The sequence below is a fragment of the Acipenser ruthenus genome, chromosome 14, assembly GCF_902713425.1.
Source record: "Acipenser ruthenus chromosome 14, fAciRut3.2 maternal haplotype, whole genome shotgun sequence".
NCBI lineage: Eukaryota > Metazoa > Chordata > Actinopteri > Acipenseriformes > Acipenseridae > Acipenser > Acipenser ruthenus.
Window position 1 is genome coordinate 26405993 of NC_081202.1, and position 26543 is coordinate 26432535.

The 26543-nt window shown below is 38.2% G+C and overlaps 1 protein-coding gene across 4 annotated transcripts; it reads right to left on the bottom strand.

Moving 5' to 3' along the window:
• Nucleotides 1-18: 18 nt before the first annotated feature.
• Nucleotides 19-25504, bottom strand: ipo8 (importin 8). 4 transcript variants are annotated; one of them, XM_034033078.3, is made up of 25 exons: nucleotides 25306-25504; nucleotides 23490-23571; nucleotides 22321-22477; nucleotides 21597-21755; nucleotides 21123-21279; nucleotides 20492-20581; nucleotides 20297-20391; nucleotides 19526-19610; nucleotides 17437-17568; nucleotides 17202-17301; nucleotides 16429-16505; nucleotides 15822-15938; nucleotides 14465-14554; nucleotides 13380-13545; nucleotides 12258-12418; nucleotides 10869-10994; nucleotides 10703-10769; nucleotides 9106-9231; nucleotides 8869-8894; nucleotides 7666-7761; nucleotides 6381-6601; nucleotides 5634-5839; nucleotides 4067-4300; nucleotides 3853-3982; nucleotides 19-2181 (listed from the first exon to the last, which is right to left on the bottom strand). In XM_034033078.3, coding segments are annotated over exons 1-25 (2985 nt in total). In that variant the 5' UTR covers nucleotides 25390-25504; the 3' UTR covers nucleotides 19-2180. The 4 variants fall into 4 exon arrangements, with proteins under 4 accessions (XP_033888969.3, XP_033888968.3, XP_033888966.3 ...); XM_034033077.3 differs by having other exon boundaries at nucleotides 4067-4276; nucleotides 8869-8966; XM_034033075.3 differs by having other exon boundaries at nucleotides 8869-8966.
• Between the last annotated feature and the right edge of the window lie 1039 nt (nucleotides 25505-26543).

Here is a 26543-nt window from a genome sequence, read left to right on the forward strand (position 1 = left end):
CAAGCACAAAACACAGAATCAGTTCTAAATATATTAAAGTCAATTCGTAAAAGGAGTCCTAAACAAGGTTCTTAAAGCAATTATTTTGATTTATTGGCTTAAAGTCGTGATGGTCAGGAACAGTAACTCAAAACACAAAAACAGGCATGGGCAACTTTGGTTCTCAATGGCCATTCCCCTGCAGGTTTAACAGGTAAAATGAGAGTCCTCTACAATATGACCTAGATGGTAAATGGCACTCGCTGCCCGTTCCCTGCTTAAGAGTACCGTGGCTTCAATTTGAGATCAATTCCAAACTGAGATCTGAAACACAGATGTAATCACTCCCCAGGTATTGATAGTGTAGGAAAGGGGTGCAATGGTGAGGAATCGAGGGTTCTCATCAGTTATGTGTTGTTGTGCCCAGATATATGGTTGAGTTTGCGTATACCTTTATTTATTAGAATAGGGTTTAAGACCTTTTACCCTTTTTTCACAGCTTAAACTCGAGCTACATCATCTTCCACGCAGTATCAATACAAACTAGTAGCCAACACTACATTTTTCTACAGTTCAAAACTAGTGACTGAGCGCAAGACCACTGTAACTATAAAATTCAAAAAAAAATTATTAGTGATGAGTATGTCTCACGAATAATTAAAATGATTGTACCTAAAATACGAGTTAGTTGAAATGTTCTTGCTCATAGCAAACAAAATGTTCTTGGCTACTGCATTTACACTAGCAGTATTGTATCACGTCATAATAGAATGTCAAATACACAATGGTGTAATGGTGTTGCAGTAACATGGTTGGACTGTTTGCCCACAGTATGCACTTTTAGAAGTGACAGCTGAAGTGACCTTGGACTTTAAAGGTATTACACATATATTACAACTGCAAGAAGTGGACTAGGCCTAGGTACTCAGCAAGTAACTAAAGTCAGGAGCTTTCCACTGCAGTACAGCCAACTGAGCAGATGGCACCAAAACAGTCCAAATGTGCACCTTTAATAAGGGTGTGCCTTGCGAATGCCCCTTCAATTTTAAAATAGCCCCTCACACCAGTTCGAGGGGGCCTCTGACATCAATTCCTCTGCAGGACGTATCCTGGAAGATCGCTAACACTGCAGTGGTCAAGTTCATAATTTGCATCTTTATGGTACTTTGAATTAATTGTGTGCACTTTTTACACAAATAAATTACATACTTATCAACCAACCATAAAAAGTATAGATTTAAAAGTAGACATTGTGTACAGTTCTTTCTTAAGTTCTCAGTGTGGGCTTGGAGATACGGGATGGCTGTTCTGTGACATATAGAGAACATGATTACACCATATTTCAGCTTGCAAAACCGGAATAGTAGGAAAAAAGCCTGTAATTTTGGTTGTCAGTTACAGGAAAATGTTATAATTTAGTTCACATTTAATCATTCCCCTGCCAAAAGTGTTTCTTTTTATTGTCAACATTTGTCTGTAACATTACTGTAACACTAACAGCCCCAGACTATTTAATTGGCCATTTTCTTCAGCTTGTGAAATGTCTTGCCGGTTAGTCCCTTTTTAATATTTCTGTGATGTTCAAATTGAAACCAATAGACTGTCATTTGCAAACACAGTGCAATCTCACAGAAAGACTTAACTACAGGAGGAAACTAGAACAGTAATTTGATAAGGGGGCAAAAAAGAATTACCATAACCCAGAAACCAGGGTTAACATTTTTGCAGCGATCAAACACGTCCCTCAAAATAAAACACAGTCCTGAGACTTCTATTTATCTGTCTACTTGAATCTGGATCCGAAAATACTGTGTCAGGTAACCCCTGTGGAACAGAAGGCACTATATCCTGTAGAAACCCAGCAGATGCTTCCTGATTAGAAACCTGAGGTATGTTTAGAAACAGAAGCCTGTCTTTGCAAGATTTAAAAATCAAACAAACAGAAGATTAGAAAAGAAAAAAAAAACACACACAGAGAGACATTTGTACGTGTTAGCTGGTCAGGAATTAAGAGAACCGAGCAGCCCTGCTGGGCTAAAACTCTGAAGCGTTAAGCTTCCAGAAGTCTGTTCGTTGTGGCACATGGTAATGCAACCCTCGATGTATTCCACTGTGGTGTAGAGAACACAGTTGGGTATTTCCTACAAAAAGTTCAATCCAGCCGTATCGTCTTGATTTCCTGGGGCTCAACTCCTTTAGATTCTAGGACAAAAAGATAATAAGGAAGATTCTCAATAACGCAAGTACTTCTCCCCAACATCTCCACGCTATACCAGGCTAATTTGACTCACTAGGAGTAAAGCTGTATTTTTTTCATGGTTATCACAGATTTTATAATTTCTGTGAAACATACCCATTGCTATTTAATATGTAGTTGACAGGGAACATTCCAATTTTTGAAAGAATAGTGTAGATATAAATATTTGTATCACTTAAAAGCAAAATCGGTTTAGTTTGGTTCCGGTAAATGACTAAACACACTGCATAGAGCTGCAGGATTTCTTTCAAATGTCTTCAATGAGAAGACACCAGCTGCATCAAAGATCGGAAATATTTCTGCCGTACAGAAGGAGGCATTGCACATGTCTGCTGTTATTCTGACATTCATTTTGTTTGATAATTCACAGATGGTGAAAACAGAATGTCTTTAAAAAAAGGTGGACATATAAAAAAACTAAATATTCTACATAACATTTACAGTTTTTCAGGGAAGTATTTAAATATTTAGGAAAATGTGTTGTATAGAGAATTATCAATTTTAAAATGGGACAACTGTATTTATTTATTTGTTTGCTTTAATAAATATTATGTTTAATTGTGAACTATCTACTTTTAGACCGTGAAATAAGCAATTTTCTACTGTGAAAAAATACAGCTCTAACTATGAGCAACATAGTTACTAGTTACACTGGCCATAACAGAAATGGTCTTATGAGAATACTGAACCTTTTCAAATATAAACAAACACACTAAAAAAGCAAAACAAAAGCTTTAAAAAATAAACAACTAGTACATAAGAAAGCTTACAAACGAGAGGAGGCCATTCGGCCCATCTTGCTCGTTTGGTTGTTAGTAGCTTATTGATCCCAGAATCTCATCAAGCAGCTTCCCAGGATCCCAGGATGTCAGCTTCAACAACACTACCAGGGAGTTGGTTCCAGACTCTCACAATTCTTTGTGTAAAAAAGTGCCTCCTGTTTTCTGTTCTGAATGCCCCTTTATCTAATCTCCATTTGTGACCCCTTTCTTTTTTCAGGTCGAAAAAGTCCCTTGGGTTGACATTGTCAGTACCTTTTAGGATTTTGAATGCTTGAATCAGATCGCTACGTAGGCTTCTTTGTTCAAGACTGAATAGGTTGATTTTTTTGCAGCAACTTCATTTCCCTAATGGTCTTCAAGGTCAATTTTTGCTGCAATAAATGTTTGCGCTTCTTTTTCTTTTAACGTACGGCACATGAATGAATAATATATTTCACGGCACATTAATTTTGCGGATTTTTAATAAATGCGAAATTAGCAAACATTTCTTGCTCGCAAAATTTTCTTGTTTTACAGTAATTCTGGTCGCTCTTCTTTGCACTTTTTCTAGAGTAGCCATATCCTTTTTGTAACGAGGTGACCAGAACTGAACACAATATTCTAGATGAGGTCTTACTAATGCATTGTAAAATTTTAACATTACTTCCCTTGTATTATAAACAGTACACTGAATACATATTTGTATTTCCTTATGTTACTAATACCCAACTGTCTCTGCTAAGGCAGAGGTTCTCAGACTATTTTGTTGGTGACCCCTTCTTGTTAGTCCAACAATTTTGCTTTATTTAGATATATCGCTTTTTTTTCTCTCCCGAGACACTACGCAAACAATACCATTGCCCTTTGACGCTGGAATTCTTCCTCTGCTGTGACAGTGTGTAGATCTCCTGGAGCTGTTTCTTCTGGTCATCACTGAGTGGAGCTGTAAGAGACTGGTACCACGCAGCATCTGTACTCTGAATCTCTGAAATTGAACAGAAGGGTAATGAGCATCTACAGAGGGAGGTTTCATCTGCAAAATGCAATACAGTATGAAGGTGTCCCTTACTGAGAAGTACTGCAGTGAAGAACTGGTACTCATCGAGGCCGCTGTCGTAGTCCAGGGGAGTGCCATACTCCTCCAGCGCATTGCCCTCCAGCACGTCTTCATCCCAGTCATCGTCATCGTCATCCTCGTCATCCTGGCCCGCTGGAGTGCTGTGCTGCTGAAGAATCATCTGCTTGCTCTCGTTCACTTCATCTTCATCACTCGGGATCTCTTCTGAATGATAAAGGAAGAGCGCTAGCGTGCAAGCAGACAGCTCGGATTAGACTGTTCAAAGACTGTTGATAAACTCATACGCTTTGATTTTGTAAAGGTCAACAACAGTCTCTTAATTTATTTAATTCATAAAAGCATTCTAGCATAGTCTGGACTGTAATCCTATCCATTCCCAGTTAAGTGGTTTAATAGAAAAAAGATGTTCTTTGACTGAGTTTGTAATCAAAGTTAATAGATACTGACAAAGGTCAGATGTGCCATAATAACCTGGGATAGCCATGTGGGAGGTGAAAGCACAAGGCAAAATGATTAATATGGATATGAATTAATACAGTATGCATGACAATTAGCTTCACATCAAACATGCTTAACAATGCAGGAAGAGGAATAAACCTACAAATAGGATGTATTTTGAAATATATAAATCATTATGTTCAAGTACTGGGACAATCATTTCAGTGTCATTAGTGCACCCATAATGCAAAAAGCAGGAAGGAGGCGTTTGTTGAATAGTCTCATTTGTTTCTTGATAGTTTTATAACATTGCCCACAACTTTTCTGTCAAAGAATGTCAAACATAAAGGAAATTGGGCCCCATATGTATTGTTCTTAACTATTTTTATTGACTACTATCATGTGTGTGACACCGATATTTTTTTCAGTTTATTCACAAATGCTTGAATGGTAGAAATAAAAAAAAAAAAGAAGTGAAACAAAAGCTAAATGTAGGTCAGATGTATTTAATTGCTGAATGTACCGTCTCCTGCACTGACGATTAAAATAATTTTTAGTCGTCACAAAACGCAGCCTTCAGGAGATGAATAATCTTTGCTTGATTGACCCTGAAATAAACTCCAATGCCCCTTCACTATTTTTCCCAATGACAGAAACTTGCACAGCATGGCTTCTCCAGTACCACAAGTTCATATTCTGGACAACACAGGAGATTGCTCTCACCTATCATCAACAAGGAAACTGTTCCACTCTCTGTACAACAGTGCATGTGATAGATGACAAACCTAGGTCTGCTTGAGGGGGCAGCGGAAGTAGCAGACAGCTATGTTTATGCTCTTTTTTCTTTTCACAATACAAATGGTGCAACTTGCAGTACATTTAAATTGAACAGGTAATGGAACTGGTTTCTCTCATGAGTTCTCACTTCAGGAGGTACTACCTTGATGCAAATTAAAAGAACGCTGCCCTGCTTAGCCTCCATGCATGAACAGTGACATGTCTAAAAACTAGGCTGGACATTCCTTGGAACATCTCACAGGCAAAACCTCATAAGGGACACCATGGCAAAAGCATATCAATGTTGACTCTACCTAAGCTTATTTTAAAAGCAACTCTGTACCGTTTTCATCTTCTTCCGCTGCAGTGCTTCTTGTGAAGGACTCCTGCTTGGCCAAAACCCGGGATGCATACACATGCTTCAGGCCCAGGAACAGCAGCAGGATGGATGGCACGATCTGTGCAGCCACAGACTCCACAACAGCGGGCCTGTTTGGCAGCTCCATCAGGATACTCAACCCGATAATGCAGGTCTTTCTGTCATGAAGCCTAGAAACACGACAACAGAAACGACTGTCAGCACACACTCAACGTGAGTGAAGAGGCGGGAGACTTTTGTAACTCAGCCCTGGGTTTCAGAACTCCCTTTAATTAAGTAAATTCTTGAAATGACCGGGTGTCAATAATTTGATCTAGCCCCTGCTAAATCTGAGCTGATCATAACAAAAAAAAAGTCTCATCCAAGCCTGTAGGTATTTTATTAGGAGTAGCTCCTGCAGCTATGGGGATGGAAAGATATTTAAAACGGGGCCCGATTGCTCAAACACATGGCTCCTGCTGATTTGCGAAACATCTTCATTGAGAAACACAGGGCTGGACGCAGGACTAATGAGAGTTTCTATATCTGAGCTGGGATAAGGGTTATATGTTTGAGAAAATGTAAAAGTCTGAGGAAATTCGTTAGTATAGGCTGGATGACTTTTATGGGTAAATGGGCTTTAAAAACTCAACTTATCCACTGCTTCCCTTAAAGTTGTAACATGACCCCCCTTCTCCACCTTCACAAGGTCCAACACTACTCGTCACTCACCCCAAGAAGCAGTCCGTGTCGTTCATCCACTGGTTGATGAACTGGGCAGTGATGGGCTCCGGGCTGTGCGGGAAGCGGATATTCTCCAGCGTGTGGATGAGCAGGGTAGGGTTGTAGTACAGGGCTGCAATGGCAACTTGGAGACACATTGTTCGTAGCTCGTTGGATTTCACCCCTCGAGTTAACCTCTCCAGCACTGCTTCCACAAACAGTGGGATGCACTGCAAAAGACACACACCGGCACAAGATTAACAAAATAATAAATCACTGGAAAACAGATTCTGTTTTGAGAAGACAATTAACAGGTTCAATGGACGCCTTCTTTCCTTGATTTTTCTCGGCTCCTAAATGTACCGATCCAAATGAATGTTTCTTCCACGCTACACCGCTGCTCCGCTCCCTCCACTGGCTCCCTATTGCCGCTTGCATCCAATTCAAAACTCTTGTACTTGCCTATCGCTGTCTCAACCTTTCTGCTCCCTCCTATCTCCAGACTATTATTTATCCCTACACCCCCTCTCATCCCCTCCGCTCCTCCACCACTGGCAGATTTGCTGTACCCCCTTCGCTCCCCCTCTTCCAGATCCCGCTCCTTCTCCATCCTTGCCCCTCAGCGGTGGAACGACCTACCCATGGATATCTGGCGCCTCCTCAAGACAGAACTGTTCAGACAGCATCTGTAAACCTCACTACTCTCGACTATACTGAATTACATGGCACCCAATTGTACCAGTAGTTGCACCATCTTGTACTTGCACTGAACTGCTCTGTACTTTACCGTTTTCTACTACTGCTCTTAATTATAACTATTTCCTTTTAGAATTGATTTTACTAGTTATCCGGATTCACGGTTTTTGTAATTCTAAATCGTTCTTATCCATTTATCGTACTTATTATTACTATGTGCTCTTAATGGAATTTTCTCTTATAAGCAAATATATTTACTATAAGTTTAACTGCTCTTAAATGTAATTTACTGTATTCTTTATTTTGGTCATTTGAATTTGATCTTATTTTCCACTGATTTTACTGTACTTTATAACTGCTCTTAATTTGATATTTTGTAATGTGATACTTTGTATTGTGATATTTTTTAACAACTGTAAGTCACCCTGGGTAAGGGCGTCTAAGAAAGAAAGAAATAAAGAAAGAAAGAAATACATTTAGAAAGAGATTGCTTTAATATCAGTAATAATGCCCTGTTCTTTTAAAAAACGAAGGTGACCTCTAATCACATATCGTCAGTGGCTGAACTGTAGCTGTTACATATATATCACAAACATACCTGATCAATGCCCCTTCCCTTACACTGAAGGATTATCACTTCTAGAAGTTTGGCAGCGTGACATTCAGCATCTTCTCCTGCATCTCCAGTCAAAACCTGAAAAAGCACATACAGATTTGGCTAACTTTTTAAAATCTTACTGAATGATAAGGAGTGCTATTAATTCCTTTCTCTCAGTGAAGTATCCAAGGTAAACCCCTGGTAATACCTCAAGACAGCATTCTTGATGTAAAGAGGCTCAGTCAAATGATCTAGTATGCCCTTCAAAATAAAGAGAGGAATTACATGCAATTGTGCAGACAATACTGCATAACGTGCAATTTTGGCTGGTATTAAATTTGGCAGATTTGCTACCTTGGTAGATTTTGACGGTTTTTGAATTGCCGTTTTTTACTTGGCATGTTCACAAAGAAAAATGCCACAGTTTTGTATTTCTACTTTTAATTAAAAAAAACATAACAATCCAAAACAAATTTGCTTTTGTTACAGACTTTCTAACAAGTCTGGAATAAACAATTTAGGCTGTTACAGTACTTAAATTAACCCCTTGTAGAAAAATAACACAAAACTGCTTAACATAAAAAAGACCAGTCGTACAGGTACCACAGTAGCAGGGGCAGTTTACACTGCCTCGGAGTTCCTGATCGCATCATAAATTCCAGATTTTCTAAATCCATTAATGTAAATGTCCGGTCTGCTTTCAATTTTTTCAAGCAAATTTGCTTCATCACAATGTCATTCTCATATTCACTTTGACATCCGACACATTGTTTCCCTTGCCCAGCATTTCTTTAACCTGTGCTGTCAGAGGCCGGGATCACTCACTGTATGCCACACTCTGATTGGTGGAAGAATTACTGGCAATCCAACCAAAACCGCCAATAAAGCCAAAATAAATTCTGCACCAAAATGTCCTGTTATACGGTAGTGTGATCTCCAGGGTGTCTTATAACACTAGTATTGAGCTGAGAACTTAGAAGCTGCTTCAACAGCTCATAATTGGCCACGGGGGGGACAAATCATCTTTGGCTGCTCCAACTTGAACAGGATTAACTCTGGATAGCAGAAGTATTAGGCTGTAAACCTATGGTACCATATAATATAGTTCTCTCAGTTCAGCGCATGACAGCAATGAGACTGTTTTAAACAACCCAACAATATGTACAGTGTTACATTTGAAGAGTACTACAAAAAAATACTCACCTTTTTACACATGGTATAAATTACTTCTAAATGTTTGGGATTAGAAAGCAGCATGTCAGTATCTACAGTCACATAATTGTGCAAAAGAGGCATCATATCTGAAAGATAAATACGTATTGTTTTGCAATTAAAAGCAGAAACCAAGTTCAAGACATATATATATATATATATATATATATATATATAGATATAGATATATATATAATGTAGGTGGATGTATGTAGACACAATCAGTACCTGTAAAATAATCAAAACAGTCTTGCTGAAAGACTTCATACAAAACACCTAAGAGCTGCCACATCTGAGGAGAGATCGCCGGACATGTCAAGCTGAACGCAAGAGAAAGAATTTCTTCATAGAACTCTGAGGAAGCAAATAATGAGCAATTAGTACATTTAAACACATATTAGGGGTGCTAATTTAATAAACGTTTAAACTTTTAAATATATAGTTTAAACGTTTAAACATTAAAATGAAAACATTTTGAAAAGACGCTGTACAAGGAGGGTAGTATGCGTCCCCCTCGATGTGCGGTCTCGACAGCAGGAGAACCAGATGTCGGCCATCTTGGGGGAAGTGCGTAGCTGCAAGGGCTCTGAGTATTTTAAAATAAATAGCTTTCTATAAATTACCCCATATATGTCTATAAATAGGTATTTTACATCAGCTTTTCTACTCTGCTTAAATGCAATGGATACCTGTATTTCCATTCGTGTATCTCAAAGCTCTTTTTACTGGTTTACCAGACCATGCCTTTTCAAGGTTACAGCTTGTTCAAAATGCAGCGGCACAGGTTTAATTTTGTTTTTATTTTACTTCTGTGAAACCACTAAATGGGCTTTTAAATCGTAAGTCTTTCTTTTTCATTTAAATGCAGACGCGACTCCTCTTTATTAATTTAAATACAGTTACTCATAATGATTGTAATAGTGTGTCCAGCAAAACATTTTCATTATAGCTTTAATAAAGATTAGTCGATTATTAACACATTGCGATCTCGTTTGTACTTTCTGCTTGTACATGTAAAATGAAGGCTTGGCCTATTTAAAAGCCCATTAAGTTGTCTGACAGAAAAAAATAACTAAATTAAATCAAATTACTAAATTAAGCCGTATATATAAATAAATGTATAAAAACAGTGAAGCAATATGAAAAAATAATAGCATCGGCAGTACGAGAAGATCTGTTTTGATTAGAGGGCGAGCATTCATTGCATTATTACAGAAATGTTATGCAGTGCTAAAATCCAAATCGCTAATTTATCCTACTTACTGTATATAAGACACAAGAACTAGTTATGTTCACACCAAACTGACTTTATTCCAAGTACAGTATCACATTAATTCAATGAATCAATATTTATATGAGTAGCCGTTATTTGCAGTCAGCTGCTTCTTAATATTTGACCTGCACATTTTTGACAACGTTTAAAACGATTAAGCAAAATCAAAAACGTTTGACACTTTACTAACGTTTAAACTCTAAACGATTTACACCCCTAATACACATATATGTTTAACTAAGTAAACATATATGTTTAACTAAGTAAACGCCTTATTTTAACAAATAGTGAAATGTAAACATACTACTGAAAATCCTACTTAAAATTCTGATCATTTATTTTTACTTCCATGGTGCTTCTTGGTGCATTCAGCAGTATCATTCAGAAAACCAGTATTGCTTTAGAACAGGTCCAGTAAAAAAACTTGAGTATTTAAAAGCATGCAGCATTCACAGCACCCATACTCGACTCCAGACACAGACATGTCCCCAAACAGCTCCCTCCCATCTTGCATTAACATGAAATAAAACCAACAATGGTAACAAACAGTACCTATAATGGGTTTCTGTAGCACCAGCCCAATGACCTGCAAGCAGATTCCTTCCAACTGCTGCGTTATCTAGAATACAAGGCACGTGAAAAGAAAAAGCAAGACCAATCTCATGGCATTGTGGTTCTCAACTTATTGAATAAAGTCACTAGCAGTTTCAAAGCATACCTCTTTATGATCCTCCATGACAGTGAGGATGGTATCAATGGTGCTTAGAATTCCCAGAGCCATCACCGTCTTATCCTCGCTCTCCTCATACTCATCACTCTGTAGAACTTTGATAAATATTTCAGCCTTGGGAAGAAAGGCAAAACAATTATCAGACAGCAATGTTTTCACAGTCTAGTTTGCAGTCAAAGAAAGCTTAGTGCTATAGTGTATATTATTAACAGATAAAACCTATCCACAGCTAGAAAGAACTCAGGTTTTACAGTTACTGTATATGGTATTATCATACCCACTGACCAGATCCGATTGATTCACTGTAATTATTTCTGGGCGCTACATGCAGGTTATATACAGCTTGCACTATGGTGTTTTTGATAGGTTAGTATAAAAAATATGCACGTTATTCAAAAGATGTTATGATACACACTTTTATATAATATCCCCTCTGTCTGCAAATCTGGAAAAAACACTGACATGCTGGGGACGTCACAGACACCAGCTGAGCACCAGACGTAGTATTCGTAACAACTCTGAAAACATCACCTTATTCCCAACACATTTCACAAGCACAATATGCTATTTCATGTGTATTTGATTTACATTTTGGAGAGTTTCATAAAGAATAGCTGTTCCTGTTTTATATTTGTGGTATCTATCTTGGACTAAACTGTATATATATATATATATATATATATATATATATATATATATATATATATATTATACATATATATAGACACACAAACACACTCACAGACACACACACGCACATTAAATTCTGTTACATTTAAATAATGCTTGGATAGTAATTCCAGACCAAAGAGTGACAGCCACCTCTTCCAGCCAAGTGTCACCTCCAGGTAATGGTAGGCAAGAATCAAAGTTAAATCTGCTACAGGATCACTGCTCAACAAATTCCTCTTTTTATTTGGTGTAGTTCAGTTTGGGTGCCAGTGGGATTGTGTTTGTGTAGTTTTTATTCTGCTGCTCCGTATCAGATAATAAATAAGAAACAGATCTTGGCCTTGAACAGAATTCACAAGTGCAACGCACCGAAAGTGGAAAACAGTTTATATTTATTTGTATTGTGAGAAAATGATCTGAAAACCGAATTGCACTTTTATTCTCTGATCTTGCATGATTCTTCAGTTCTGCCGCTGTTCTGCATTCACATCTACCCAATACAAACCACTCCAACCTTTACTAAAGACCTGTGAAAATAACACTTTGGTGGCAGCATCCAATACATTTAGAAGACTACAACTTTCAGCCCTAAACCATGGCACTGATCAGATCAGTTCTTAAAACGCCCATTAGAGATTAAATGCCTTTTTAGTAAAAGAGCAACAAGGGTACAGAAAACAGCATACACTGCAAGCAGGATCGTACCAGGTTCTGCGTCATGTCAATGGCGATGATGGCGACTTCCTCACTGTACTCACAGATCATTTTCTGAATGACGTTGGTCAGGTCATCGTTTTCAGTTACTTTGATTACATTTAGCAGCTCCTGCATCACTGGCCTGATTAAGGGCTTTATATACACCTTGGCTGTAATAAAAAAAATAAAAAATAAACTCTCAAAGCAGTCTTAAAGTGCAGATCACCAAATACTGTGCCACATTAGTGGTGGGCTGTCTACATAAAACAGCAAATGTATTCTGAAATTTCACATGTAGTATGGCAGCCAAATTAGGTCAGAAGTCAGTCAATCCCAGACTTTGATCAAGGAATTTAAGGAAACCAGCAAATATAGTTTCAGAGAAAGGGTGTTGAAAGTGCTGCGACAGCAGTTGTGTCACATGACTGCTGCTGAACTCTTAAAAATCACAGCCCTAAAGGCGTTATGAGGCACAACGCAAAGCATCTCACACCTCCTGGAGTAGTCTTAATAATTTTATACAACACTGACCGTTAACTCTTCGTTGTTTCCTGCGAATCATGCACATCATACAGGACCATTAAAATGAATATCTGAGCATAAAATAGTTAAGAGATTGTTATACTAAAACAAATATAACTGCGACAGATTTCCAAATCTAGTTTAAGCAGCTGTAGCCTTTTTTTTTTTATCTAAATACAATGGCATGCAGCGCCAAAATGTTAAATTACAAATGCATAGGTAGAGTCACTTTTTAAATTAGACTTATTTTTAATAAATGAATAGAATTTTTCCAAGTGCCGAGTGATGTGTTAAGTTACATCTGTATGATGAAGGAGCAGCCAGTGGTCCCCCAGAGAAATTTACCCCTTCTAGAATGTCGCTAACCCTAATGAATGTCGCTAACCCTAATGGGAGTGCTTCCTACAACCACACAGCATTATATAAATATATATATATATATATATATATATATATATATATATATATATATATATATATATATACACACACACACACACATACAAACATATATATATATATATATATATATATACACACACACATACACACATATATATATATATATATGGCCTTTCTGGCATTAGAAAATGAAAGACATGAAAGAACCTTGCTCCTGGTTGCTAACGAGTGTCTGCAGTGCAATGGCAGCCTCCACTTTCACAGGCATCTCCTTGTCTTCTATTAGATTCTGCTTCACTAGTTCCACAGCGTTCCGCAAATTGAGCTCATTGTGGAATTTAAGAGGACTGAAGGAGTGCAGAACCCAACAGGACTGCAGAGGATAGACAGAAGCCAGTGTCACAACACTATTCATATATGCCTGCTTATCTTGCAAATCCACAGCACAAATTCTCAAGCAATAAACTACATAAATAACCAAAAGCAAATCAGTGCGCTCATTAAAATAAACATTTAACCAAACACATGCAATTATTTTACATGCAGAATATGGATTTTATTACATATTAGCACCTTTTGAAAAACACACCTTCCGCTTGGTCACAAGTCACGTGAACATGATCCATTTTAATTAAGCGAGAACTACAGCTCCCACTGAGTGTAAGAGGAGACAATAGTTCTGAATGGATAACATGTTTGACTAGCAAGGGAGAAGGCTGTCTCTGAGTACACTAACATTTCTCTGATTTTGGATGAAACAGCAGCCTGTTGCTAAACCGAATGGCATATTTCACTCAAAACGGTACTGTATCACTATCACAGGACAACAAGAAATGGAAACCCAATGTAAGTAAATAGCAGTACCATTTACAATCTAATTCCTGCAATCTAAACAGTGGCTGGCCTAAATCAACATTTCTCTAGCATATATTTCATAGTGTTTTGTGAGGTTAATAAGGGAGTCAATAAGTCAGTAACTTGTGGGGGAGAGGAACATCACCAGTAGGATTAATACAGTGTTCAGCAGCAGTAGTATTTAGATTAGTGGCTGTTTACATGTCTATCATAATTTGGTGGAGTGCTGCATTTTTTTCTGTCCTAGAATACAAGCCTCTTACTAGGTCTCCCAAACGAGACTGTATAGTTAAATTAATAATGCGCTTGTACTTGTGTCAAGATAGACTGACAATTATGATAGCAAGATATAATTAAGCCACAATCTATGAATAGAAAAGTACACAGGTCACCAGGTAAAAGGCTGAGGAGTTTCTTAAATTAAAGTCCATTCTTACCCTGGCCCGGAGGTAGCCCAGGTTTGAATTTAACAAGGGAAACACGTAATTCTGCAGCATCAGCTCCATCTGATCTTTGTATATTCTTTTCTATTGGGTGAAAAAGCAAACTGTGAATCATTATATAAATCCAAATTCTATTACAAAGACAACATGAGTGTAGGGATGAATATAAATTCTCTTAGATATTTTGTCCTCTGTATAGATTTGCTCTCTTTTTTTTTAAATCAAAAATAGATTTACTGTACCACTACAACAAAAGTAACCTTATATGTTTAAGTGGTAAACTCGTCTTAAGAATTTTAACCATTGTTTTTGCTTGAACTTTCAGCAGTGTGGGTGTTCTGTTCAAACTATTGAAACGGCTGATTGAGGCTGTTGCAGTGGGCAGGGTAAGGGTCTGTACTGCTATCCTGCACTTCACTCCTGTATTACCTTCCATTCACCTTCAGTTATGCTCGGCTGGCTCTTATTCTCTGGACACAAACAGACTATACATGAGAATATAGATCCAGAAAGTCTCTTGGGCCACCTACAGTACAGCCCAGGAAGTACACAGAAGAAGCTGCCACACTCTGCAAACTTATGGCTCAAAATACATTCAATATTCAAGCCTAAAAAATACTTAATACATTACTGTCTAGAAAATTATTTAGTTTGTAAAGCAATTGTCAGAATGTCTGTCTGTCACTGGATCTGCATTAGAGCACTCAAATATGTTTTTTGTTTTTTTGAATTATTTTTATTTAGTGTGCCCCCACCCGATTTTCTGCCCAATTTGAAACGTCCAATCATTTTTCCACTCACTGCAGCAATTCCACACACAGCTCAGGAGACTGAAGGTTCAGTGGGTGTCCTCCGATCCCACAACCTCTTTTACACCCAGGAACTCGAGAGTGGATGTCAGCGAGCTCCCGACCTCTAGAGGACAAAGGCCAGCCCTGCAGATGTCTGCCTTCGAGCTCACTGGGCGCCTGGCCAGCAGGGTTTGCTGTAGCGTGATAAGGAGGAACAGTCACTGACAGTTGTGCTTCCCTAGCCAATAGGAGTGCCAGAGCCAACGCAACGCTCCCTTCGGAATCCCCAGTGAAGACCAGCGACTTCGCAAAGCCAGGATGTGAACCCGCGCTGTATTACTCGCCCTGCACACCACGCGGCTGTTCTTTGACCAGGTGAGCCACACCGGGACCCCCTCAAATATGTTTTTAATCGAAATTCAGATCCCCAACATTTTTACATATACATTTGTTGAATGTACTTCATGTTGTACAAAGCTGTGACAGGGAACTTACGTTGTGAATACACAGAACACTTTTGCTTGCAATAATATATTTAACATCCTCTTCTGATCCATTACCTTGAGTAAAATATCTGCAAGGGAGCCAATAACATGCAGGGCCCCGTCTTTCTTCCGAGGGTCAACGTTAGGGTCCATGAGAATCTGGTGGCAAAATTCCATCATCTTTGGCAAAACCTGAAAATCCACAAAAAGCAATCCTAATTATTAGTTCCAGAAATTAACACTAAAAATAGATGCATACAGACTGGGGATTACTGGGGATATTTCCAGTCAAACCACTATACATTAGCTCAAATAAAAAAGGAGCCTTACGCCTGTGTTTAGATGTAACACATGAGGTGCATGTGAAAAGAGAACCAAGTACTACCACTATACATTTGTATACTGTGTGCAACACATGCCTTGTGATCACTATGCAAACCTGACCAGCTTATGGTCTTTCCATTGCAAAAAAGGGAAGTCCTAATAGATGTTGGGAGGGAAGCGTACTGTATGATTAACAGTTTAGCACCGACTGGTTAAAACAACATGTATCACTGGCTACTGGCAATTAGGACCGGTTACTGTTCAAGGTGCTGAAGTTTAAAAAACACTTTAAAACTGAGAGCGAGACCCATTAGAAAACCCTCTCCTTCAATAAAGCAGAAGCCCCTCAACGACTTGCCTCTTTCCTCTTCCTCGCTGCTGTGCACAGAAGGTTTTGAGCCGCAGTTGTAGGAAACACATGGTCATCATACGCATCTGAAATGTATACACTTGTTAAGATATTTAAAATGTAGACTTAACTCCTTAATGTACGAAAAAAAAGGTTTTATACTCTATGGTCAAAAGAATAAAGAACATTCTGGTATGGTTTAACTACATGTAACCTATTACTAGACCTAAAGCATAATTAATGTTCAGCAAAAACAAATCAACTACCTTAACCTAAAATGAGTTGCCAACATACAATGTATTTAGTTCCAATGTATTATACTTACAACCACTGGAGGGCAGTCTAATACTTCACAATTAAAAAAATGAAGTTATAACTTCAGCAATACACGCTGTGACTTTATCAGCTATGAATCAGCTAGTAACAGTGACAACTGAGGTTTTGATACACCAGAGAGATTTTTTGATAAAGGTATTTTACTTAAAAGGGAACCTTTATTTATATTGCTATAGCAGTGAACTATGTAGCTAATTAAAACCCATAAGAGAAAAAAAAATAAACAAATAACAAGATCAACAGTAAATTCAGCTAGTCTCGTCATCTGTGCTATAACTACAAAGTCACCCCAACCGCATCCCAGACAACTGATGAAATGTTTGAGTGTTTCATTTGGATGTCATCATTATGGTATACATGCTCATTCTAGACTCTAGTGCAAGAACTCAGTGGTGACCAATGGCTGCCATTCCAGCCAGGATAACCTATAAAATGGCTGTACTGACTGAATTTCATCCGGATGTACTCATAGGGATCCTCCTGCCAGAGTTTTTCATCTTCGTCTTTGTAGCACATCAGGGGGAAAATGACCTCCTGACATATAGTCTGCAAGGATGAAGACACGAGAGAGACGGGACAAACCAGTGACTGGCTGTGAAGCAGGATACACCTCACAGATACTGTATGTATTACACAGGCGCACTCTGTAGAGCTATTTAATGTATGCATTGCATTGTTTACCTGTATGTGTGGTTTCATCTGTTTCCAGGTGAGGGAGTGAGAAACGCCCTGGTTCAGGTAGTTTAATGCCTGCTGCAGCACATGAGGAGTGACATACTGCTGTCGATGCTGATCCACTACTTTCAGCAGCACCTACAGAACAACACACAAATCAAAAGACAAATGTCAGTGAAACTACACCACTTGTTCTGTTCTTAAAATCTACAGACTCAACGCAGTACAGTACAACGTCGCATATCCAACCCCCTGTGGACTGGGGTACAGGTGGATATGTGAAAAAGTTGGATTTGCTAACATCTATAGAAAATGACATTTACACATGCATAAATAGGTTAGTGAACAAAAACAACACTCAAACTGCTTTAAACACAGGGAAATTATTTGCTTTAAAAGAAAGCAAAATGTAAATGAGATTAATTAGGCTACAATACACAGTGTTGCTATGCAGTTACTATAAGCCATCTCCACGCAAAGCTTTTTAAAGAAATACAAAACAAACGGTAAATGTACAGTAACCTGCAGCTGATGCCTTCTTTCTTAACTCTAGAAGTCCCTGCCTCCCTGGTTCTGCTTTCTTAATATCTCTGTCATGCGCTCTTTCTTGATATTGTCAACTTCCGATAAGAAGCTTGGTTTAAATATTACTTCAGCTACTTTAAACAAACAGCCGGTAAGCATTGCGTTTATGAAGCTTGCTTTGTTTAATTCAAATGCATTTAAAAAGCTGTAACAACACTCTGCCAATATCTGCAACCGCGCACTCCATCATATAAACACATTGCACAAAAAAAAAAGAGAAACACAAAGCACAAGGATCAAAAACAAAAGTGTAAATTAAAATGTAACATATCACAGTACACTAGAACACAGTGAACGCATGAAGCACAATGCACATGGGAGGTATGGTAAGCAGAACAACACTGTAAATGCATAGGATTAGCATTGGGAAAGCATTTGAAAGCGTACAACTACTGCGTAAAATGACTGATCCATTTTTATAAGGGCTGCAAGGTTGCATTATAAATTTAAAACCTGTATCACTGTACTGTATGTACTACTGGCATACAGGGCATGAAGAACAAAGTGGTTATGTGTGTAACTCATATTAAACAGATTTGCAAGTAAACAGTCAAATGGGACAAATCAGAGCAAGCAGACTAGCATAGTCTAACTCCACAGGGCTAAATTAATCCACTTAATGTAAACCTTTTTTGGGGCCGCAAGAGTCTGGTTTAGTACAATGCTATTTGCACTAAACATCTAGTTTAACTGGTGATCACAATGAGCAAATCAATTGCTATTGATATCATCTCTTGTACTAAACTGAATCCAAGCAAGTGGATCAAACTCACTTAATCCCCCTGTTGGAAACATCAAGTGGAATAAATTTGATACACTGCAATTGACCTTCAGTATTCACAGTAATGTATTTAAGTCGATTTGAGGTTGAATCCTTATTCAATACGTTAATTGCGTTGCTCAGCTGCTTAATATAATAATGTATTCTTGTTTTCTGAAAAGACTGTCTGGTTTAGCAAACCAGAAAGACATATTGCATTGACCCGGTTTTCATTTGCTGCTGTAGCTGTGGCCCATTACTGGAAATTGTGCAATTAAGGCAGGTCTGAAATGGAAGCAAATTAAAACAGTATTGTATTTATATTACTGAAGTTGGACATCCTTGTATTTTAAATGACATGTTTAATCAAATAACTACACATATATAGACAACGATATAGCATTTGCTTTTCTATTATACCTGGATATCTCCCCTTACTCCCCAAGCGTCAACTTGCAGAATTACCAGAGTTACATGATGCTTCAATAAAGAAGCCCAGTCTGCCCAAAACAAATCTACCTTCTAATAGGTAAGCAATTTATTACAGTCATTTTGGATTCCTCAACAATATACAATATCTAAGTATAGTACACAGTACCACCATTTAGAGCAGTTACACTGGTTTGCCTGCTGGCTTGCCCAAATTCCGCTATAGGATTACTACAATTATACATAACACCTTCTTACAAACATACACACAGATGTAATTAGGAACAAGGCAACAAACAGCAGGCATCAATGTCCGTTTACCTGCTGAATCCCAACAGCATATGTTTTCAGGAAGAAATCTGCAAACTCAAAGTATTCCTTTGTCACATTTCCTGGGCTTCCATACCTTTAAAAAGTAAAATCACAATCAAAAAAATTAAAAAAAAAAAAAAAGAAGAGAAGAGAAACATCTCACTGGTAAATAACCAAACAGCAGCTGCTTCATGACCTTGAAATAAACCAATCAACCTAATAAACCAGTGAACAGCTGAGGTTGGCAGCAGCCTACCTAGACTTATTGTAATTGAACTTCTATCTATTTAAACCTCCACCACATGAGACTATTCAGGCACATAATGACAAGTGAGAATGGATTGCTTTAAAGGTCAGGTTTATTGCAGCACCCTGTGCACTAAAATCCGTCCTACTTATACTGTAACACACAAACATGGTCTCTTATTAACGATTTCATTCAAAACTGCAGCGTCTCATTAAAAATGGTTATCTTAGTAAACATGAAATATTGATAAAGTGACACAGTTAGCTTAAGAAATATCTTTAGGCACCTTTTTAAAAAATATGGAGAAGTAACCAAATACTGCCTCCACACTAAGACAGTGTATCAGTGATCTAGGCCAACTTAGAGGTTGTAGTTTATAGGTTTGCACAAACAGATTTCTTTCAAAAATACACATTTGAGACCTATGTTAGCTACAAATACTAAGCAATCATTTGAAATATTTTAAAGAATGGAATTGTTTTGTTTTTTTTATTGCCATCTCTTGCAATAGCAGGCGAGGATTCCCTTCATACCTCTCAAACAGTCGTGTGACAATGCGCAAGGCCCACTTCTTGCATTTCCACCAGACCAGATCAGGCCTGTCATCTTCATCAACTTTCAGGGTTTCCTTAAAATCAAGTTTAAAATGTTTTCTCAGTTTTCAACTCGCTGTTTTACAAAGAGAAGGATTACTTGCCAGTCAAATTGAAAATGTGATGCATACTTACTGGGGGTACCCCTCTGTCAATGACATCTCTTAGTATCTCCATCCACTGGGTCATAGTGTGATTGTTCACCAGCTGCAGAGGCAAGGAGTACTGAAACAGGGAAAGAAGTAGAAATCAGGGGAGAAAGGAAAAACACTGAATTCAAACATGCCTCCATACAACAAGTCCCAATTCTGATCACAGGGCAAGGCACGAACACCAAGGCAAAGGTCATTAGCACCTGATTACTGGGGCACTAGGTGAGCACACAGTTTTTACGTCTGCGCTGTCGGCAGATGTTGGACCAAAATTTGGGCACTGGTCTCATTATCGTTTTCATCTAACTGATTTTGAAAATGTGTATTGTGCTAAGAATATTTTGGTTCTTCACTTTGTTTTTTTAACTTTAATTCAGCATTTGAATTTTAAATACAACAACAGATTAACTGCTGCATCCTGTACTTTTGTTGTAGTTCACAGGGTCTGATTAGGTAGGCGAAAGCAACCACCATGGGAAGTGATTAGGTACCGAGAGGCTGCAACAACTTTTCATCTATGCCAAAATAATGTTACTAGTGTTAAAAGTGATAATCAAGCATACATTAAAGCAATGGTTAGCACTCCTTTCACCCGAGCTGTGGTTGTTACCTACCTGGACCAGCGCATGGAAGATTTTCAGGATCTGTTTCTGGATGAGCACGGAGAACACTGTGGAGTCTGGCAGCAGCTGTGTGACCTGCTGCTGGATCCGAGGCAGGAAGAGCTGCATTGCAGCTAAGAGAGGATCCCGCTCTTCTGCTTTCTTGTATCTAGAAACACACAGCAAAACTTCGTACCACGTGCCATAAAATCTATTTGAATGTCTGGTTTCACACACCCCAATAGCACTGAGGTATAGTCCTGATCAGGGTTTGTGAAACTAGACAAAAACCTTTGCTTTTACACACACACACACACACACACACACACACACACACCTTTTGAGGTTAAATAACCTATCAAGGCAAACGTTTTTTTCCCCGCTTTTTAAAAGCAATGCATGTTTATTGTTGAGTTTAAAATAAAAAAATACATGGTTTTGTGTGTTATTCCTCCACCTTTTATAAGAAAAAAGCCTGCCACTTACTCATATGTCTTGACAAGTTGATAAAGAGAGAGCAGACTCCCATACCAGCTGGCACTGTTCTGTGACTGCAGATAGAAACCGATCTTGTCCACAATTGCAGTCCAGCGGCCGGGAAAGTCGTGCTTGATAATAGCACGAAGACACACAGTAAGCTGAGCCCTGGGGAGGGAAAAGTGTGTGTTCCACGTGCATTTCAATAATCTTTTTTTAAAGCATTGCAGGAAACACAAAGTAAAGTACATTACATCCTAGGATAACTAATGAAATAGTTTTATACTGAAAAAAGGACGTGCACATATGATTATTGTATTTTAGAATAGTTTACTGGCCTGCAGTTTTGAGTGGAGTTATCTTTCCTAGACCTAGACCTCAGGTCAGCTTTGTCAAAAAATTAAGACAAATGTTCTAAAAGCTGGAAAAAGTACAGCTTTTACAATGAAAACGAAACACCAGCATTTCCAAAACTTGATTTGATCAACACATAATATAAGCCAAAGTTGGATTTTTTTTTTTTTAAAGCATTTTACATCAAGGAAATCACCTTGGATTTCATCAAACATCTATCTGTGGCTATCGTGGGATTAACCCTGAAAATAAGTGGTTGATGTAACCCAGGTGGATTCCCTGGTACAGTAAAATGCTCTAAAAAATCCAACTGCTTACCATGAACATAAATCCAAATAATATAGCTTTACTGGAATCCACAGTGGAGACGCTCACACACCTGACTGTATCTGGGCACTGGATAATGCCCTCCACAATATTATCTCTGATCTGCTGCCGATCGTTTTCATGGATGTTGAAGGGGAAGATCACCTCTCCAGGGGGGGGCTCTCGATCCTGCCAGTACTGGCTCACCATGTTCTTCAGGTAAATGGCAGCTTCATGAAGAAGAAATGGTTCATTTTGGGGGGGTACTGTATGTTTTAACTTTTTTTTTATTTTTTTATTTTTTTAAAAGTCTGAGGTTGACAGGCTAGCTGTGGAAACCAGTGTAGATTACTATCACCTGAAGAACAGACCTTTGAAGATGTGATTAATTATTGTTTAGTTAGTCCAATAACGCCTTGTAAATTAAGTTTAAAGATTCTAAATAATAAATATCTGGATCAAAAGTTACACCAGTAAATTGCACTTTCTCTGTCTTTTTAAAATGTTGGATTTAAAACCAGCAACTTGAAGAAGCTGAAGTGAGACTTGGGCATTGACCACTGCACAGCATGTTCTCAAGGGGTATCCAGCACGGACATCCTTCTCTGACCAGCAGATACTGCAGTGATTTTCCTCCTGGTGCATGGATTTGATGAATACATCAGTCTCCAAATTCTTCAGAGAGGTTTTTTTCAAAACTGAACATTTGGAGACCTATGTAGCAATTAAGAGAAAAACGGGTACGATTTATATAAATATTTAGTTAGCTACAATTACTTTACTGGCACAAAATGTCTGCAGAGATTCATCACCAAATTCCAGACTCAGCATCAAGTCTCCTGTCTAATGCTTAGAAAATATGAACTCAAAGCGGAGGATGAAGACACGGTTGTATATAGGACGGGAGGTTTGGTTTCTTGCATCTATGCAGATACAAACTCCTACATAGAGACTTCTATATCAAATCCACGCACCCAGGGGGAAATCACTGCAGTATCTGCTGGTCAGACAAGCATGTCCAGTGCCAGATACCCCTTGATGCCCAAGTCTCACGTCAGCTTATACAAGAGGCTACAACTTATGGGTGTTAAATCCAACATTTCAACAGGACTGAGGAAAAAGAGGGGGGGAAAAAAAGTGTCATTTACTGGTGTGACTTGCATTTAGTATTAAACAGGTGAATGAACAAGCAGAGCCTAAATCCATTTTTTATTTTATTTTTTTTATTTCAAAACACCTTACCTGCTTGCCGTACGGGGCACTCCACCTGATCCGATACGATGATCTGAAGCAATGTAGGAGCGAAGTTGATAATCTTGTAGGACTACAAAAGAGAAGTAAAACAACACTGCTGCTAGAATGATCAGGTAAACTGGTTATACAATGAAATACACAATAGAAAATGTGAAGAAATTAGAGGTTTCTTCTAAAGATAGCTTCATTTTGAAGCTGCAAAACACTTCCCAACAGGAGGTGTCTAATTAATAAAAAAAGGCAGAGCAACTATTAGGTCGATGAGATACACCGTTAAAAACAACACCGTTGACTTTACAGGAATGCCACACTGTGTGTAATGTGATCTCACTATGTTGCACTTCTACCATTAAAAAAGGTTTCTGGAAAATAGAAATGAAAACACAAGACATGAATGAGTCTCTGCACTGTTCCACTTTTTCATTAATAACTTTTAAAAATACAGCAAGCCTTAAAGATACACTGGTCAGATTTCAGAAATCCCACTGAAAGTTTGCAATAGACCTTTCTGAGCATTGCTGCTGCATTTTAAAGCTATTGTAATACTTACAAAAATAGCAACTTCTTACTTATAGATAGAAAACTGCATTGCAAAGTGAACGTATTAGCATCAAAAAGAACCATAGAACAAATGCATTTTTTTTCTTTATCAATAATTGTTTATTGCATTTATTTATCAGTGACACATACAACTATAACATAAGTGTCACTTGCATGACACAAAATGCATTGTATTTTCAATTTAGCCAGTAGGCCAGTTTCCATTGACAGTCCCAGCAACAATTTTGGCATGCTCTCAACTCATGGGGGAAAAGAAAAAAAAAAAAACGTTTCCATTGTAGTTTAGCACACAAATTCTATGTGTGACATACGTTGATGGAAGAATTATTAAAAAAAAACGGGGCAAGTTACAGACTGGATGTTAGTGTTTTGAGAATGTGGCCCCAAGTTAGTCGAGGTCTCACCTAACCATCCATACTCCTGAGATCTAACCTTCTGTCCATGCTCCAAACAAAAAAAACATGTGACAAGAAAGCCGTACGTTACTGTACTGTTAACTTAAATACAACAGTTACTATTTTCAATATGAATCATGTGAAATATTTATTTATTTATTTAATATTATTTACAGTACTGTCGATAGTGAATATACTGCACATCTTCCGATTTTGGCTAAAGGTCCAACCATTTCCATAAATAACAACACGCGATTTTGGTATTGCCTTAAATAATTTTCCGAAGTAAGGGTTTGGATAAAGGACTTTTGTACCAGTACTTAATAGGCACAGGAATTATTCATGCAATCGTAGCCAAGATTATATGCAGAATTACAATTTCCAATAACCCTATTAATTCGTGTAAAGCACGGTCTCTATACAGTTAATCTCAGACATCTACTCACTTCTACATCGTCCTGATATCACTGTACTGTCAGTACTTAACTTTTTTTTTCAATATCAAACTAAGGGTTAAGTTATGTCACTGGATATTGTACAATGTAGAGTGACTTCAAATCAGTTTTGATAACCATTCGTTATACGATGATATGATTGATTTCTGTTGCATCACTTGTTAAATAATTTGTGACGCATATCTATTTCGAAATTCAAATGTCCCAAACAAAAATAATTCTGTTTTGCTGGCATGATAAGGGCATTATAAATGAAAATCGACTTGGACCCCCTCCGTCAGGACTGGGGGCAGGCCTGGGTCTTATGGAAAACAGACCCCCACGCTGCAAGAGGGAATTTACGTCCGGCTTGATTCAGAAAAAAATAAACAATAAAGTTCATCTGGTCCTCACCTGGTTAAGTTCATTTTCCGCAGCTATCCTCAGATTAGGATCTATGGTCCCTTTAAGAGCCTGGATTATCCTGTTGGGGTCCATTTGTTTTTCAGTGTAACAGGAAACTGTATCCTGTAATTCTTTTATTTTCAGGGTTCAGGAGGACTCATCCACTATGTGACTGACAGCCCTGCCCCATTTACCGATAATCAGCAAGCGGCGGTCGCAATCACAAAGGAAACAACGTTTTACGGCTGGTGGTTGGCGGTGCTCTCATGGAAGGAGACATGTTGTACGGAAAAAAAAGCAGCTGTACGGCACTCGTTCCAAAATGTTGGTAAAGCCTTCTGAATGAAACGTGTAAGTTAACATATTAATCAGTAGCCTACTGCACAGCGTGTTAACTATTAATTTCAACCCAGATAAACTGCTTGAATACTATAGTGGTATTTCGCAAAGATTCTATAGCACTTCAAATAAAGTGTCATGCGATTAATCTGCATCACCTGATATTTGCAAAATTTGATAAATGACTTGTGGCCAGAGAATTATTATTATTTGTTTATTTAACAGACGCCTTTATCCAAGTCGACTTACAGAGACTAGGGTGTGTGAACTATGCATCAGCTGCAGAGTCACTTACAATTATGTCTCACCCGAAAGACGGAGCACAAGTGACTTGCTCAGGGTCACACAACGAATCCGGGGACCTCCTGGTTCCAAGCCCCTTTCTTTAACCACTGGACCACACAGCCTCCTCTATAGGTTGTATAGAATAAACAAAGACAGAGAATAAACAAACTGTGCTTCACTGTGACTCCTGGATTTTGCTGTACAACAGATCTAATTTATGAACGGACTGCTGTGGTGATTCTAATTTATGAACGGACTGCTGTGGTGATTCTAATTTATGAACGGACTGCTGTGGTGATTCTAATTTATGAACGGACTGCTGTGGTGATTCTAATTTATGAACGGACTGCTGTGGTGATTCTAATTTATGAACGGACTGCTGTGGTGATTCTAATTTATGAACGGACTGCTCTGCTGTGGTGATTCTAATTTATGAACGGACTGCTGTGGTGATTCTAATTTATGAACGGACTGCTGTGGTGATTCCTAGACACAGTAATACTATTTTTGTGTTAGGTGGTAAACTAATACAGTAAAATCCAAGAATGCTGATAAACCAGTTAGTTTATGTAAATCTGGAAAAGGTATAATTATCCTGGATTGTTATTCTTCGTGGTCTTGGT